The sequence below is a fragment of the Manis pentadactyla genome, chromosome 11 (assembly GCF_030020395.1).
Source record: "Manis pentadactyla isolate mManPen7 chromosome 11, mManPen7.hap1, whole genome shotgun sequence".
NCBI classification, from domain to species: Eukaryota; Metazoa; Chordata; class Mammalia; order Pholidota; family Manidae; genus Manis; species Manis pentadactyla.
Genome location: NC_080029.1, coordinates 42,545,721 through 42,563,493, shown reverse-complemented (window position 1 = coordinate 42,563,493; position 17,773 = coordinate 42,545,721). Strand labels below are relative to the sequence as shown.

The 17,773-nt window shown below is 36.5% G+C and overlaps 1 protein-coding gene across 7 annotated transcripts in view; it reads right to left on the bottom strand.

Annotated features, from left to right (window-relative positions):
* Positions 1 to 17,773, bottom strand: part of ARMH4 (armadillo like helical domain containing 4) — a 155,103-nt gene that overhangs the window by 90,987 nt on the left and 46,343 nt on the right. For 6 of the 7 annotated variants that reach the window (XM_036918854.2, XM_036918845.2, XM_036918869.2 and 3 more), the window contains 3 exons: positions 13,336 to 14,758; positions 9,108 to 9,362; positions 5,677 to 5,868 (listed from right to left, as the gene is read on the bottom strand). In XM_036918854.2, the coding sequence (XP_036774749.2) occupies positions 5,677 to 5,868; positions 9,108 to 9,362; positions 13,336 to 14,758 (1,870 nt within the window). Of the gene's footprint in view, positions 1 to 5,676; positions 5,869 to 9,107; positions 9,363 to 13,335; positions 14,759 to 15,735; positions 15,786 to 17,773 lie in introns of all 7 variants that reach the window. The other variant, XM_036918875.2, reaches the window with a different exon arrangement.

Here is a 17,773-nt window from a genome sequence, read left to right as displayed (position 1 = left end):
CCTTCATCTTCCCAACTTGTATATCATTTAAGTGGCTCTGTTACTGAGGCAAAGTTAAATCTAAAGCATTTCTAAGAACAAAGGTCAAAACTAGTGCCCATTCTTAACATTATTAGAGTGAACAGCCTTCACCTCATACTACCATGTCACAAGTGGCAGTGGACAGTTCAAATTTACCAGGCTTTACTTGACCATTAATAATACATTCCACATGGAAGCACTCAAAGGTAAATCATAAACTTGGCTTCTTAAATATGGCCTTGAGACAACATTTTGAATACTCTCTCTCATTTATCCATATTTGCTGCCTTCTGAGTTGAAAAATTACATGAAAATTGATAAAATAATTAGAAAATACTCTGAAAAGCAGTGCCTACTAGGAAAACCAAAAATATATTGATTTTGTGAATAAGCATGCAGGTGAAGAGCAAACACTTCTCTCATAAAAATTACATGAGCTCTTAAGTATCCTCAACAGAGCCATTAAAGAAAAATATCACAGAGACTTCCATAATGCCACTTAAAGGATGCATTTCCCAATTCATCTGGACAGCAGGAGAAAGAAGCCAAGTATCTTGAGTTCAGCACTAACTACGAGATCACCAACTATGATGCCAAAAATATCATTCAGTCATTTGTATGAAGGTATAATCTTCAAACATGACCTTTTCCTGAAATTCCTATGTTATCAGAAGAGTGAATCCTAGGACACACACAGACAAAGAATTCCAGATAAGAAAGGAAAGATAACACCACCATCTCTTCAGCTGAGGAAATTAAGAGGTGCTGCAAACATATATTGGAAATGCTCTCAGAGGACTGTGGAAAACATCCATGAAATTAAATATGCATGTATCTTTCCCCCTGACACACACACACACAAACACATTCAAAAGAGCAGGAAAATGTATGTCACTGAGATTATACAACAAATGACAGAATAATGAGAACTTTCTGCCCCATGTGTGCTGCCTGACAGAAAAGATGTCAAAAATGCAATCTTTTAAAACTTCAGTATAAGGACAGCCAAAATGGCCTTTGAAAAACAGGGAAGAGACTGTCAGAAAAGAAAAAAAAAACTGAAGTTAAATAATACATATGGTCTTATTTTCTAAAAATCAAGATATTTTAAAAAGTTACATATGTCTTTTCTGTTAGACACTAAGAATTAAAAGTATCTTTATATGTTAAATAAGTAACATATTTCATATAACAGAAATGAAAAAAAAAGATAATTAATTTTCCAGCAAATCAACTACTATGAGTTTGTTTCATAAAGTCTGCAATAAATGGGCCTTTTGAAACAGATGATGAAATGGGTATTATCTGAGATAATGGCACTGGATTATACCACCATAAGTCTATTATGCCTACAGAAAGATATGAGATAGGACCAGAAAGAGGAATATTTGCCTTCTCCAGCTCAGAAACACTAGTATCCCTTCTTCTCTTGAAGAAGAGCAATAAGAGCTCAGTCATCTTGGGATAATACAGCAAAATTCAGGGTGCTCCCAAGTCCGTTTGATCAGCACCATGGAAAGCACCAAGTGATTTCTCCAAGTCCCAGATACTGACTTCCAAGTATTAAGGGAGGACATACTGGGAGTGTAAGGAAGGATGTTTACCAAAGCCTTAATCACAAGACCTGAAAAACTCTGTTTTTGTATTGTCTCCTACATATACCTAGAAACCTAGTTCCTGGTACAAGTAGACTCACAACAGACTTTTTTTCCGAATATTTAATTGTTAAAGCATTGGCCTTCCACTCTACACACTTACTGTTACAATTTTACAGCACACATGCATTTCCATCTTCTGTGGGAATATAGGAAAGGTTAAATAAGTTTGATTCATTTAGAATAGATACCCTCAGTTGGATTTCTGAAACACGGAAGGCAGAACTTCTTTAAGTAAGAAATATTACAAGTCCTATTCTATTTGATATTAGTATTAAAATTTTTTAAGACAGTTAACCCAAATGAAAAATTCCAAGTAAGTTCTCATAGGTAATCAGAAAATTTAAGTTGCCACTTTGGAGCAGAGAAGGACACTAATATTCAACAACAAAAAAAAGGATATAAACCTATACACAGCTCATGCCCAAAATTTAGTTTACATAATTATATATATGTGATTTGCCATTATCCTATTTTGAATAAAAAATTACAGCATTTTTGTCATGTTTATATTTCAAAGATGCTGAATATAGCTCTAGTAGAGTTACGCCTGTGATAAGTGCAATGCATTTTTTTCATACTGAAAACAGTAATTCCCTTAAAAAAAAAAACAGAAAAATAAAGTATATCAGGCAAAGGGATAAACCATTATCCCTTCAAAAATCAAACTGCATATTTTCTGACAAGGTAAAAGACTCCCTGAAATGAAATAGGCACAAGATGATATACACAAATAAAGACATGTTTCCTTCAGTGATTGAGAAATGCAGAACACACCAGAACTTCTCTCACTCCACCAATGTACATCTCTCAACTGGGTGTTCCAGAGAAAGAACATGTCCATCTTCAGAGCCAGCTGGCAAATTCCTCAGAAGACCCCTGTTATGTGTTGACTTGTGTCCCCCCGAAAATATGTTCAAGTCCGAACCCACAGTACCTGAGAACATGACTTTATTTGGAAATAGGGTATTGGCAGATGGAATCAATTAAGATGAAGTCATTGGGGTGAGTCCTGATTCCACGGCTGGTGTCCTTACAAGCCGAGGGCAATCTGGGCACAGAGGCACACAGAGGAAAGGCAGCCCCGTGAAGGCAGAGGCAGAGATCTCAGTCACACTGCCACAAACCAAGGGATGCCTAAGGCCGTCAGAAACTGGAAGACACCTGAGCAACCCTCTCCTAGAGGCTCTGGAGGAAGCATGGCCCTACCTACAACTGGATTTCAGACTTGCAGTTTCCAAAACTGCAAGAAAACAAATTCCTGGTTTCTTAAGCCACTTGGTTTGGGGACTTTGTTAAGGTAGAAAACTAACGTACGCCCTTAGTCATTATGTTGTAGAGACATAAAGGAGGACACAAGAAGACAGGGTGCCAAGTAAATACAATGTTTAGGCTCATTTGGGCCATTAGCTATCCCTTAAAGATTAAGCATTCAGAAATTTCCAGAACAATTCTTGCTCCTTGGGTGTCTGGTGTCTACTAAGGGCAGGTCTCTTGTACACTGAGAAAAAACATCTCCTTGTGTGGAGAAGTACTCCTGGACCGTAAAATAACACATAAAGAGTTTAACAGTATAATTAAATAAACAAAGATCTTAAACTGGAGAATTCTATGTCATTTGTCAACACATCACAGAGATTAAAACTTGAAAGGCAGACAATCTGACATAGTGCAACCTACTGTTGTAGGCATCATATTTTAAAATAAATTACCTTCCTCTGGTTATAATCTATGGTAGAATTAAAATGCTTCACCCAGTCAAAGCCTCAAGCTGGGCTTACATTCCTGGGCAAGGTGGAAAAACATGCATTGAAAAGGAGGCATTCAATACATTCAGGAATCTTCTAGGTTTCTTGGTTTAAATATGTACAGTCACTTCAGCTTTCAGAGGATTAGATTCACCAGTGTAAAACTAATTGTGACATTATTAATGTATACTAATGAAACATAAGTTGTACTCCCTGGTATTTAGGAGAAAAAGTATGTTTATTCAATACCCTGTCTTAAGTTCAACAAAGAAGCAGAAAGAATATTTTTAAACTGAAAATGTCTTTCATAAACCCTGATGAGGATCATAATTTGGATCAAAAACTTCTCAAAATATCTTCTCAAAATGAAGCTAGAATTGAATTGTGTAGAAGAAAAGAACTAAAACTCCAGGACATCTTAGGCAAGTTAGGAAAATTCTCACATATTTCAATACAACTGCTATCATGTACTAAATTTATAGAATTATTCACAAGTATGGATTACTCACAAATATCTTTTTTTTTTTCTGATTAATGAGCCCTGCTTGGTAAAGTTCTCATCTCTAACTCAGGTTAACTGGGGGAAACCTGCTTTTTCCAGATGGTATCAAGGAGAGCAGGCAGCTAATATGAGAGTAAACTCAAAGTGATATCTTTTGTGGTTTATATCTTAATGTCGAGCGCAAGAGCTGTTAGCCTCTGAGTTCACTTTGATCTACTTCTTAAACCAGCATTCTACTATGGAATTCTTTACGCTACTCTTAATACGTTACGTTTCTCTGTCAGAAAGCTACCAGTGTTACCCTGAACGTCTGCAATGGAGTTTGCTGCAAACCTGGCTGAGCCACCTTTCCTGCTGTAGAGTAGATGAAATACACAGTAACAGCACATCCTATGTATTTGCTGAATCAAATGCTTGACTAAATAAGTGCCCAAAAGCTGATATGTCTTACAGATTAGTTTAAGAAACCCTGCATTACAAATCCCTGGACATTTTGCATATCCAGCCAGAATAAATTAAATGACTTTTCATCTTAGTTCTAGTCTTCTTGTTTGTGGATGTGCAGCTATGCTCCAAGCATCTTTTTTGTGCTCAGAACCAATATATTGGAAACTAATTTGGTATGAATGTTTCAGTCTTAACAGGTGAGGGGATTGCCCATCTCCAAATAATGGAGCATCCTAACCCATATTAATAAGAGAGAATAACCCAGCATTGTCAAGCAAATTGTATTATGACAATACAATTCACGTTAAAACTTCCATCCAAGAAAATCTGGTGGGTAAACTCAAGTTTTCCATTTAAACCAGTATTCTTAATCCAGCCTGCACAATGAAAACCTAAAGCATTCTTTAAACATGTTGACGCCAAACAGAAATAGACTCATAAATACAGAGAACAAACTGGTTTTTGCCAAAGGGGAGTGGAGTGGTGAAGGATAGTCAAAATAAGTAATGAGGATAAAGAGGTACAAACTTCCAATTACAAAATAAATAAGTCAAAAGGACAAAAAGTACAACATAGCAAATGGAGTCAATAATATTGTACTAACTTTGTATGGTGACAGATATTAACTACACCTATCATGGCAAGCATTTCATAATGTATATAATTGTCAAATCACTAATTGTATGCCTGAAACTAATATTTTATATCAACTATACTTCAATTAAAAAATGTTAGTGGGATCAGATCCCATCCCATACCAACTGAGTCAGAATCACTGGACGAAGTACTCAGGCATTAGGATTTTTTTTAAAGCTCCCCAAGGCAATGCTCACGTTCAGCTGTAATTGAGAACTACTGATCTAGACCAGGGGTTGACCAGCTTTTCCGGTAAAGAGCCGTATCATAAATATTTCACACTTTGTGGGCAGTTAGTCCATCTCTGTCACAACTCCTCAACTCTGCTATGCTGACACAAGTTGTGACAGACAATATGCAAACAAACAAATGTGGCTGTGTTCCAATACAGTTCTAATCAGAAACACTGAAATTTGAATTTATATGCCTTTTACATGTCACCAATATTAGTCTTCTTTTGATTTTTTTCAACACTTAAAAATGTACAAATCATTCTTGGCTTGTAGGCCATACAAAAACAGATGGCAGGCCAGATTCGGCCAGTCTATAGTTTACTGACCCCTGATCTACATGGCAGATTAAATACATTTCTCCTTATCTTTCTGGAAAACATTTGCTCAGCAACTCATTCAACAGTTCTAAAAATGATTCCCTTAGGCACGGATACCTTCAGATTCAAGTTGGTCCAGGCCATAGCTGATGGATGAAACAACAAGTCTCCTCTCAGAGGATGCCTCAGAATCAGGAAGATCTGGGGAAATGCCGAGTGCCTCCTCCACTAGTCCAGGGGGTGTCACTGGAGAGCCCAAAACTGGTGTGAACAGCTCCTCCTTTGGCCCTGTGACTGTGTCCCTTAGGTCTGCCAAACACAAGAGACAGGACTTGGCCCAAAGATGATCGTTATGAGAAATGTATATGTGTGCTTTTATTTTTTAAGCAAGAAATGATAAATGACTATTCAGGTCCTCTGCCCATTTTTATTTGTGTTTTTTGGTTTTTTGGTGTTGAGTTGTATGAATTCTTTATAATATTAAGCCCTTATCAGTAATATAATTTGCAAATATATTCTCCCATACAGTAGGTCTATCTTTTTGTTTTGTTAATGGTTTCCTTTGCTGTGCAGAAGCTTTTTAGTTTGAAGTCATCCCACTTTTTTACTTTTGCTTTTGTTTCCCTTGCCTAAGAAGGCATATCCATAAAAAAAAATTATTATGCGGCTGTTTATGACAAGCCCAATTAAAAACTGGGCAGACGACCTGAATAGACATTTTTCCAAAGAAGACATACAGATGGCCAACAGGCACATTAAAATATGCTCTACATCACCAATCATCAGGAAAATATAAATCAAAACCACAATGAGGTATCACCTCTCATCAGTCATAATAGCTACTATCTAAAAGACAAGAAATACCAAGTGTTGGTGAGGATGTGGAGAAAAGGGAACCTTCCTATACTGTTGGTGGAAATGTCAGTTGGGGATGTCTGTGAAAATTCTGAAGCCACTGTGGAAAACAATATAGAAGCTCCTCAAAAAATTAAAAATAGAAATACCATATGACCCAGCAATTCCACTTCTGGGAATTTACCCAAAGAAAACAAAATCAATAATTCAAAAAGATATACGCACCCCTACATTCACTGCAGCATTTTTTACAATAGCCAAAATATGGAAGCTACCAGTGTCCATCAATAGACAAATGGATAAAGAAGATGTCGTACATATACACAATGGAATATTACTCAGACATAAAAAATTAGGATATTGCCATTTGTGACAAGGTGGATGGACCTAGAGGGTAACATGCTAAGCAAAATAAGTCACATAGAGGAAGACAATACTATATGAATTCACTTATATGTGGAATCTAAAAACAAAATTAAAAAAAAATAGACCCATAAATACTAACAACAGACTATTGGTTATCATAGGGAGTGGGGTGAGCAGATAGGTGAAATAGGTGAAGAGAACAAAGAGGTAAAAACTTCAAATGATAAAATAAATTAGTCATAGGAGTGGAAGTTCAACATAGAGAATATAACCAAAAATATTGAAATATCTTAGTATAGTAACAGAGGTTACTACACTTACTGTGGCAAGCATTTAGTAATGCATATAATTATCAAGTCACTGTATTGTACATCCGAAATCAATATAATATTGTACATCTGTATTCCAATAAAAATTGATTAATGAAACCATATCTTTTTTTTATTATGCACAAGTTTGGTTATTTTTGAAGTATCATTGATATACAATGTTATACTTGTTTCAATAAACAACACAGTGAAACCAGTATCTTACACAGAGTAAGTCTGGCACTTAGACCAGCTCCCTCTTCCCATACTGCATCAATCCAACCACCCCATGGCCAACACTTTATTTTTGTGACAATATATTTTCTCAAACCAGAACTTTTTGTTTAAATTTCAATCTCCCATTTATTCTATTGACAATATTATGGATTTTGAAGGACTTCATACAATTTATTACCAAAGGTAGAAAACTGAATAAAATTTATTAAAACATATATCAAAGACTGCTTTTAAAAATCAAGCCAGAGTAAGAGTCTAGATCTGTGCCTGAAATAGGCTCAATTTCAAAGCACCTAAATTTAGCCCCAGGTATTTCAAAATCTAAAAACTCTAGATTAGTAGAATTTTGTAGGCTTGATTGATCATCAGAATCACTTGAAGTAATTTTTTAAATGTCAATTTTCATGCTTCCCAGACACCCCAACTTACTGAATCAGAACCTCCTTGGTGGCGAAGCCTGAGAAACTATTTTTTAAAACTCCCAGGATATGGATCCACAGACTCTCACATACATTGCTGTTGGCAGCTTAAATTGGTGCAACCACTTTAGAAAACAGTTCAGCATTGCCTGCTAAAGCCAAACATTCATATACACTATGGCCCAGCAATTCAGTTCCTAGGTATATACATAAAAGAAATTCCTACACACACCCAATGGGGAATATGTACAATATTCATGGCAGCAATGTTCACAATAGACAACCCTGGGAATGACCCAAATACAAGTCACTAGGAGAGACTGGATGAAGACTGGATGAGTAAACTGTGATATATTTTCAAAATTGGAGTATTATAAGCAGTCAAAACAAAAGAACCACAATAAGTGAATCTTAGCTGTAGAATATTAAAACAAGTAAGTCCCAAAAAGGCTATCTACAGGCAAAATTGCTTTTATAAAGTTAAAAGCAACTAAAATTTTTAAAGGTATAATTTTAGGATTAAATATAGATGCAATAAAACTAAAAGGAAGTCAAGGAAATAATGAGCACAAAATTCAAGATGACAGTTAACAGAGGAGGAAGAGATTGAGAAGGGAAGGGTCATAGGATTACATGCAGGTTATTGACAAGGCCCCAGAGTTCTTTCTGAGGCAGGGCAGGATTAGGTATTGATTACTTTGTTAAAAATAACTCAGTTAATTAATAAAAGTAGGCTTTACTTACACCAATGATGCAATAGAGAGATGAAATTCAAAAACAATAAATTATAATAATAATCTTTGTAATTCCCAGGTGATTCTGATGATCACCCAAATTTGAAAACTTCATTGTCCTTCAGATATCAGAGCATTTGAGGGCCTCCTGTATAGAAAGCACTTTGTATACATTATTTCAAACCCTTAAAATTACCTATAAGACAGACAGGCATTATTTAGAGATGAACAAGCCAAGGCTTAAAAATGCTCAAAAACTTGACTTGACTGAGCCTGCAGCCTTAGTGATGGCCAAAGGCAGGATTCAGACCCAGGTGCTTGCTGTTTGCACCTCACCTCCTGGCTCCTAGCAGCCAGAGAAGTCAAACTAGGAGAGAGTTCTCAGGAGGTATGGCCTTCAGGGGCCCAGTTGTGAGCCACCAGATTTCACTTGAGAACTCAGCCCTTGTCCCTTTAGGCTGCACCATCTCTCTCCAAACAAGAGAGTTCACCTACCTATCCTTTTTACTCTCCAAGTAAGGTGTGTGTGTACCCTAGTGACAGAACCAGCTGCCTAACACATTCTATTCCTCATCAACTCAGAAAAGATCAACCCCCGAAACACCGATCCAATTCCTCCACTCACAGACCTTGCACAGCAGGGGTCACTGAGGAAGACGGAGGTACAGCTGTAATGGAAACGGTAGTGGCCAGAGGCTCCCATCTTCTCAACAGCTGAGTAACACTAGGAACATCAGATGTGGCAGAACGAGGCTCTTGCCCTTCCTCAGTCTTGCCATTTTCTCCGGTAACTTTGAGAGTAGAAACCCGCTGCTCTTGTGTCACCAGTGATAAAGTGGTTTCTGCTTCATCAACAGCCGTTGTCATCTCTTGAGTGATGATGTCTTAAAAGGGGGGAAGCAATATTTTGAAACAGACCAAATGCCTATACCCTAAAGTCACTATATAATTAATAAATTGAAAAAAAAAAAGGCAGATAGCTATTTCAGAGAATGGGCAAAGGGATTGCTCAGAAACAAAGTGCCAGTAAATACATGTTTTCAGTGTTGCTGCTTTCCGGGGCAGTGAGGCAAACTAAGACAGAGATAAAGAAGTCAACATAAAAACACAAAATTCAAAACAAAATAGGAAGATCAACAGCTGAGCTCCCTTTTATGATCAACATGTCAGTTTGTTAACAAACAAAATCTACGGAACTAATTTACACTCAAAAGTTCCCAGAAGCATTTGTATATACTATTATGCGTTTCTGAAGGGAAAGGGATTATCTTTTGAATTAAAGAAACAATAATTACAATTACTAATGTTACTGAGTTTCTATTATATCCTGCTAAGTGCATGGTGGGTATTGTCTTTTATCCTAAGGGGAGGAAGGTACTAGTATCATTCCATGGAAGTCATATATCATAGTGGTCAAGAATGCAGAACCCATATGCCTGGGTCTGAATTCTGAGGAAGACCCCAACTAGCTGTGTGACCTTGAACAAACAACTTAACATCACTGGGCCTTCATTTTCCTCAGCTGTAAAATGGAAATAATAACAATATCTATCTCGTAGAGGTTGTTATAAAGATTAAATTAGGTAACACATGTAAAACACTTCTCATATACCCAGTACTTGGTAAGTATTCAATAAATATCAGCTATTATTACCTCATTTTACAAACAAGGTTCTTTATAAATGTATTTTGTATTATTAGCTCATTTTACTAACAAGGTTCTTAGGTTGAAAGAAACTAAGGAATCTGCCTAAGGTTACATAATTAGTGTTTTTAACTGTGCTGACTACATCCATCAATGGATGAATAGATGAAGATGTGGTATATATATAAATGGAATATTATCTAACCATGAGAAAGAAGGAAATCCTGCCTCTTGCCCAACAAACAACTTGGAGTGGCCTCTGTAGATGTGTATTTGTGTTTAGATCATAAAAGAGAATGAAATAAACCTGTGGGGTATAATGTATCTATCACAGGTCCACTTTTTTGACAGCATTATAAGCTTCTCAAATACATTATTAAAGCCTATTTATAAGGGTTAATATTGTCTCTTTCTTAGGGAGAGGCTAAGCTAGGAATTTCAAATACTAAGCCACTACTAAAACTTAATCTCTAGAAGACCCTATTATCTCTCTTTTTTAAAATACTACTTCTAGATACATAGTATATTAGCAATCCCAGTAAAACATACAGTGAAAAATAACATTCTAGGGAGAGCTGAAAATGTTTCTCAAAATTTTTGTTAATGAAATTATGGTAGTTCCTATTACTTAAGTATATTTTTCCTTGGAAACAATATATTTGCTTTAAAATAGCATTTGTACATTTTTCAGCATAAGCAGTTCCTTTTCTTGATTCCCGTTCAGTTTGGACTATTTTTTCTTTTAAATTGAAGAGATTTTTACATTTGATGGATATAGGACAATGTGAGTTAGAGTAAGGTTCTTTCATTTGCTCATATTTGCTCTTTGTATCATTTATTTAAGTTTTTTCTTTCTCTAATAGGACTATTAATCTCTTGAGAGCAAGGATTCACTGCCCTTTTTGTACTTCCAACACCCAGGACAACACTCTGTTTGCCATAAACAGATAACGAATACAGTTTTATCATTTTAAGTAGTGCGTATTCTCCATGTTGCCTTCATTTTTGCAAGCATAATGACTATTTTGAGAAAAAATATATAAAAATAAATGTACAGTCTATGATCACAGTTTCATGAAATAGCAAGAAATAGCAAAATGGCACAGTACTTTGAATCAGTGACCGCTATTAGGGAAAGAAGAGGGAGAACTGGAAGCCATAATGGGAATTTTAAAAACAACATTCAAGATTTCTCCACATCTCTCACTCTTTCTACTTCCTGTAGAGAAAAAAAGATAACATAATCATTATTATACATTATTTTTAAAACCAGATATTCAACTGGGCCATCTGAAGAACAAGCTGAATCAGAGAACTGACTATAATCTCAGGATATTCAACTACTCATAATACCCAAAACACCAAGAAATAATTGCATATTCTGAAGAACATAATGTCCTGAAGTGGTCCCTGGGCCCTTAAATGATTGGCATCTGAGTTGTTTACTTCTTGGAAATACCTATAATCACCAGAAAATGGGTAAGAAAGTTTTTTGGCCATTCCCTAACAACTGTTGTCAATATTCTCAATTTTTCATATTCTTTTTAACTCAATGGGACAAAAAAATTGAAGTGAAAGGAATTACTTGACTGCTGTTCTCTAGACAAAGAACATATAGAACATTTTCATCAATTTGGATAACACAAACAGTCAAATTGGATAATTCCAGTCTGAATGGTACTCTATACTTTCATTTACTCATCTACTGAACTAGTATTTATTCAGCACCTAGTATGTGCCAGATATTATGCTATGTGCTGGGAATAAAAAGAAGTTTCCTGTTAAAAGATTGCATTTACATGAGAGAGTTATGACTAAGTAAAGAGCATACTCAGTAATCACGATAATGTTCATACAATTCTCTAAATCATTTTACTTTTGAGGCTGTATTAACAGAAGTTAGTGTAAGTCTAATACATGAGGATGATGGATTCAATTGTACAATGAATAACCTGGAACTTTATGACCTAATGCTCTAGGAATATCTGAAAGTGTTATGAAGAACTGAAGTAAACTTCTTGTTCAGTCATATCTAGTACTTTCATGGATCCAACTTTCTTTATGAAATGTAACAACCTACTTAACATTTCCTAGAGGCTTCTCTGAAAGCTTACAGTACTGAAAGCTTACAGGCTGAAAGACCTGGCATAAAGTCTTTAACAAATGAATTGGACATGTAAAATTCAACCTTTTATCATTTTAATTCAGTGTAACACTTTATAAAACACATTACCAATTTGCTATTTTTTATGAATTAGGCTGCTTAGCTGAAGTAACAAGCTGTGCATATTCCAAAATATTTTGGAGTGAGCATAGGTACACTACACTATGTCTCCCCTTCCTCATGCTGTTATCTGACCAACTGCACATAATAGAAGAGAAAAATTATCCATTAGCAACAAATGTAAGACTTGCCAGCTCATAACATTCACAGATGTAAAGGCCAAGAGGAAGTAGAAAATGAAGAATCAAGCCAGCAGAGGGGAGATCTATCAGTTTTGAGGCCTTTTTTCCCCCTTTCTTTCTAGATGTATTTCTTTTAGAAAACAAAGTCAAAGAACTCATATGGCTAATACTGTGAGATAAATATTTACCAAAAGCTTTTTGGTAAGAAATATCAGGGATGTGAGTAATTTTTACAATAATGTAAATAAGAAACCTACATTGTTTATTATGCCATTTAAGCATACAGCTAATTCTTTCACACCTTCTGTATATTTATACATTTTCATAAGATGTTCAAAAAATATCAGCCTATATCAGTATTTCTCAGTGGTCCTGACATTTTGATAAATCTTTGTTGTGGGAGGGGTGTCCTATGAATTATAAGCTGTTTAACAGTACCTTGGCCTCAGCCCACTAGATGCCAGTAGGATCCCTCTATTGTGACTACAAAAAACGTCTCCAAACACTGCCAAAACATGGGGTGATGGCTGCAAACGGTTCCCAGTTGAATACCACTGGGCTATAGGCAGGTGTTACATTTGGGTGTAATTTGTATATAACATATATCCTTTATTTGTTTTCTTTTCATTAAGACTTAGATAATTTACCTCTAAACTGTCTCTTTAAAACATAAGACAAGACCTAAAACTAATTTTTAAGGTAATTAATACAATGTTCTATGTGAATTATATCTCAATTTAAAACAGTAATAAGATCAAATTAAAGCATTCCAAATTAAGGCTTTTTCTTTTCTTTCTTTCTCTTACCTTTGGATGCATTTCCCAATGGTTGATATGCCTCAGACTCATATTCTGATATGGAAACAGTGGTCTCTAAGAAAAAGATGGCCTTGTTTTCTTTGGTGGATTCCATGAAGTCTGCAGTGTTTTGGAATAGGTTTGCAACAGAGACTTTTGTATTTTCCATAGTACTTGTGGGAGTGAAGGAATATTGATGGGTGAAAGCAGATGATCTCTCACCCCCTTGTGCTATTAGCAGGGCTGTCCGTGTGAGTGTTTCCCCAACAGGCAACCCCAGAGCCACATCTGCAGCCTCTGTCAAAGGTTTGACCCCTTCCATTCTTTCCATACTGTTATCAGTTACTTGGGCTATCTGAGACGTTTCCATTCTCACCTGAGACTCTGCATTATCTCCAAGATTTGGGGTCTTTATCTGGCTTACACTCTCTAATTTGGTGTCATCCCACTCATCGCTTACAATAGAGGCAGCTGGAACAGCTGTGCTGACACTCACTGTTACTTCTGAGGCTCCCAGCAGGCTGCCAGCTTCTGGCCCAACACTCAGGGTGTGCTCAGAGCTTGTGAGCCAGTGCCTGGCAGCAGTAGCCTGTGCATGATCAGCTGTCATCTGCCAAGGCGCCTCCCCTTCTGGCATGAGGCTTCCAGGCTTGATGCCTGCTGTGGGCTCAGCACCAGGAAAAGAAGCTGTCCTATGCTCCGTGTCTGCTTCGAATTTCTCAGTCCTCTCAGGATTGGTGGTTAACATTTCTTTAGTATTCACATAGGATGAAGGTGAATGTCCCAGAGTAACTCCTTCCTGACTTTCAGTTGCAAACAACTGATAACCCACATTCAGAAAACCTTGTGTTGCCTCTGTGGTTCCTTCTACCACAGGCTGAATGATGGTACTACTGAGGCGTTCCTCCTTCTCATCAGGATTTGGAGAAGCAGTTGCAGTGATAGGGTCAGTTACCATGACCTTGGCAAGTCGGCTTTCAGGAAACATTCTCTCTGGTTGGCTGGAACCAAACACTCTTTCCCCTGCTGGCACCTCTGTCTCAGTCCCAGTGTAAATGCCAGGGTTCTCAGGCTGCATAAGCCCAGCTCCTATAGGATGGGTTTCTTTGTTAACAGGGAATACTTTATTTGATATCGTTGATGGTCCCACTAAGTCTATCACCGGATCTTCGGAGACCACTAGCTGGGAAGTACACTTTGAAGTAATGAAGCCTAGGTCATCTGTGTCCATCCTTTCAGACTGCCCTTTGTCTTCATGAACAGGTGCTGTCTCCCTTCTTGTCATTTTGGGGAAAGCCAGACATTGTGTGGCAAAGTTGAGAAGTAGAAGGCTACAGAAAGCCAGACAAATGTGTGATACAATTAGTCTACTCATAGTGGAAGAGAAATGTGTACATAAATTTGCAGAGTTGACAATTCCAGTAACTGGGTCCTGCAGAAAAATAAAGCATATCAAACTGTCATATAAATATATTTTGCAAATAAGTCCTTTTAAATTAAATCATAAGTAAAATAATCTCCTTGACTTCATGCTTAGGGATGGTACATAAAAGAGAGCTGTTCTATTTCTTCGTACCATTGGGACATGGGTAACCCAGTTTATTTTTCCCTAATGAATTTTGCAGCTGATTTAACTTGAAGCTCTGCAGAAATAGGTACACAAAGTTCAAGTTCTAAGTTCATCATTTCTTAAATACCTACTTGAAATAAACTACCCTTGAAGTCACATTTGCAATATTCTCCCCAAATTCCTCTATTAATCATGTAGTCAAATGACTGCAGAAATAGCAACATGTCCATGATGTAGAAAGTAAATATTACATTTACCTACATCACATTCAAAGGACCTGTTAAGTATGCTTTAACAGTTATAAATATCATCATAAAACAGTGACTATCAGACACATTCAAGAGTTCAATATATAAATGATTTTCAATTAAAATTTGTATTTAAAATTGTTCAATTATTTCTTTTCTCTGTACAACTTTAAAAATTATAGACAAAAGCTTCATATTTCAAAATCTAAGGATTAAAAAAGGTTAAGAGTTAAACAATGCAAATAAATATGTTTTCAGGAAAAAATACTTTTAAGAGAGCCAAAACACATTTTAAATGATCAATCTTTACTGAATGCACATTACTATAAGATTAAGATCTGTTGTATTTTTTTAAAAACTACCAACACTCCCATTACAAATAAAACTATATTAAAACTGCAATTTTCCCCAAAACTTAAGGGGTTTGGTTCTTTTTAACTACTTTGCTGAGAAGGGCCCATTCTCTTTCTATCATCAGGAATTTCTCAGATGCTGCAAATTTTCTAGAAAATTAAACCTAGGAATGAAAATTCTAAAATAAAAATCTTATCTTTATAAAAGCTATACTTTCATGTATAACCGTTAACCTACCTAGGTTAAGATGGAGAAAAGGTCAAGTCCTCAGGGCATGATCTAGGCAGCTGAAGAGAAAAAGAAAGCTGCATTTTTCTGCATGAGGAAAGAGGAATCCATGGATCAGAGCCCTTGCCAAAGTACTAGCACCCTGTGAATAAGTCATCTTGGAAGTGGATCCCCCAGCCCCATCAAGCCTCCAGATGACTGTAGTAGCCCCAGCTGACATCTTGACTGTAATGTCTTGTGAGACTTTGAGCCAAAACCAGCCAGCTAAGCTACTCTCAGATTCCTAATACACAGAAATGGGACAAAATAAAAAATATTTCTTGCCACCGAGTTGGGGGGCATCTGTTACACAGAAATCTTGAATCCGCAGTACTTTGGGAGAATATAGGAATGGAATGATGTCATGAGGTGCACACGTGAAGGAAAGGAGCAGCATATCAGGGATCATAAATTTAGTGGCAGAAGAAAATTGAAGCCAGAAGTGACTAGGAGAAACATAAGCCACCACCACTACCTCCAAGAATCCTCAGATAGTAAGAGGAATACTACAGTTCCCCAAATACAGGATGAGGGTTGGAAGCAATTGTATTTAAATATTAAGTTACATACAGACAGCTAGCATTGTTTTAAAAGGAGAAAATATGAGAAAGATAATTGAAAAAGGGGGGATAGCATGTGCCAAAGCCTGTTAACATTCTGGACGTTAGTTACCATGATACTTTAGATGAACCATAAAGCATCCCAGGTCACAGCCAGGTAACAGATCTGGTAACAGCACTTGGTCTGCTCTCACTATTTTCCTTCCTTAAAACAAAAACATTTGATGATGGGGGAAGTCTAGTAATCATAATGTCGCTCATGTAATTGTAGATTAATGATACCAAAAAAAAAAAACTGTAAGAGCTGTAAAGCAAGAAAGAGTGTTCACAGTTGATGAAACTACATTTTTGGATTTCTGTACAGATAAATCAAACTATGAAACTCTAGGTAGTTGAACATTTGTAAAAGCTATAGAACTCTCTGGTTCATTTCTGATCTTTTCAGAGAGCTGTCCTTTCCTGAACAAATATTTTCCCATTCAGTGAAATCTTACTAAACATCCCAGAAGATAGCAGTGGTAGCCTGAAAGCTTGGTCTACCTGAACGCATGTTTCTGGATAAAAAACCTGAAAGAAATAGGCTATCATGAATGGCAGCAGAGTTCAGAGGGACAAGGACTAGGATAAGAAAAATGATGCCTGAATCTAATTTAACATTACTGTTAAAACTTGCTATGCAATCCTGTGCAAATGGTCTCAGTTTCTCCTTTGACAACATGAAGAGTTAAACAAAACAATAAAAAAAAACAAAAGAGATGTTTTTGTATTCCCACAACTTTGCCATCAAATAGGCAAGGCACTCAAATGATTGAGTGAATGCTTCACAGTTTCATTATGTGTCTGGAGTCATGTAGACTGACAGGAGAATTTTATGAACAAATCATATTGCAGCAGGGTAGTGGGGTAGACAAATCATAAAGATTTAATATAACCTCAATTGCTTTTTCCAAACAGAAATTTTCCTTCAAAATTTTGTTTTCTTCTAGATCTTGAGCTTTAGAATTACTACGTGAAGGGAATTCTGCCTTTGCTCTAAAACTTTCCTTCTGCAATTAGGTGTCAGCCACCTGGTTTCTAAATCCAATTACTACAGAAAAAGTGGGGGTGAACTGCAAGCCTATTCTTTACCTGTGTATTGCAACCATATGCTCCTTCTCCCTACTATCCAAAGCAACGCCTGAACTTTAAAAGAATCAGAAAAGACAGCCTGTAGAAGTGGCTGCAGGGGACATGTCTACAACTCAGAGAAATTGGTATATGACCTTCAAGTTCTAGGCCTTTCTCCACTTTTCAAAGCACAGTACAGGTTCAGAGAGCCACTTCTATGAGCTTGGTGGCCCCCACTGGGACTTGCATGACCTTAGAGAATAAATAAGGAAAGACTGACCCTTGTCAATTCAGTGACAACATTTATAAACCCTAAATAATCATCTGCAATCATAATTTGA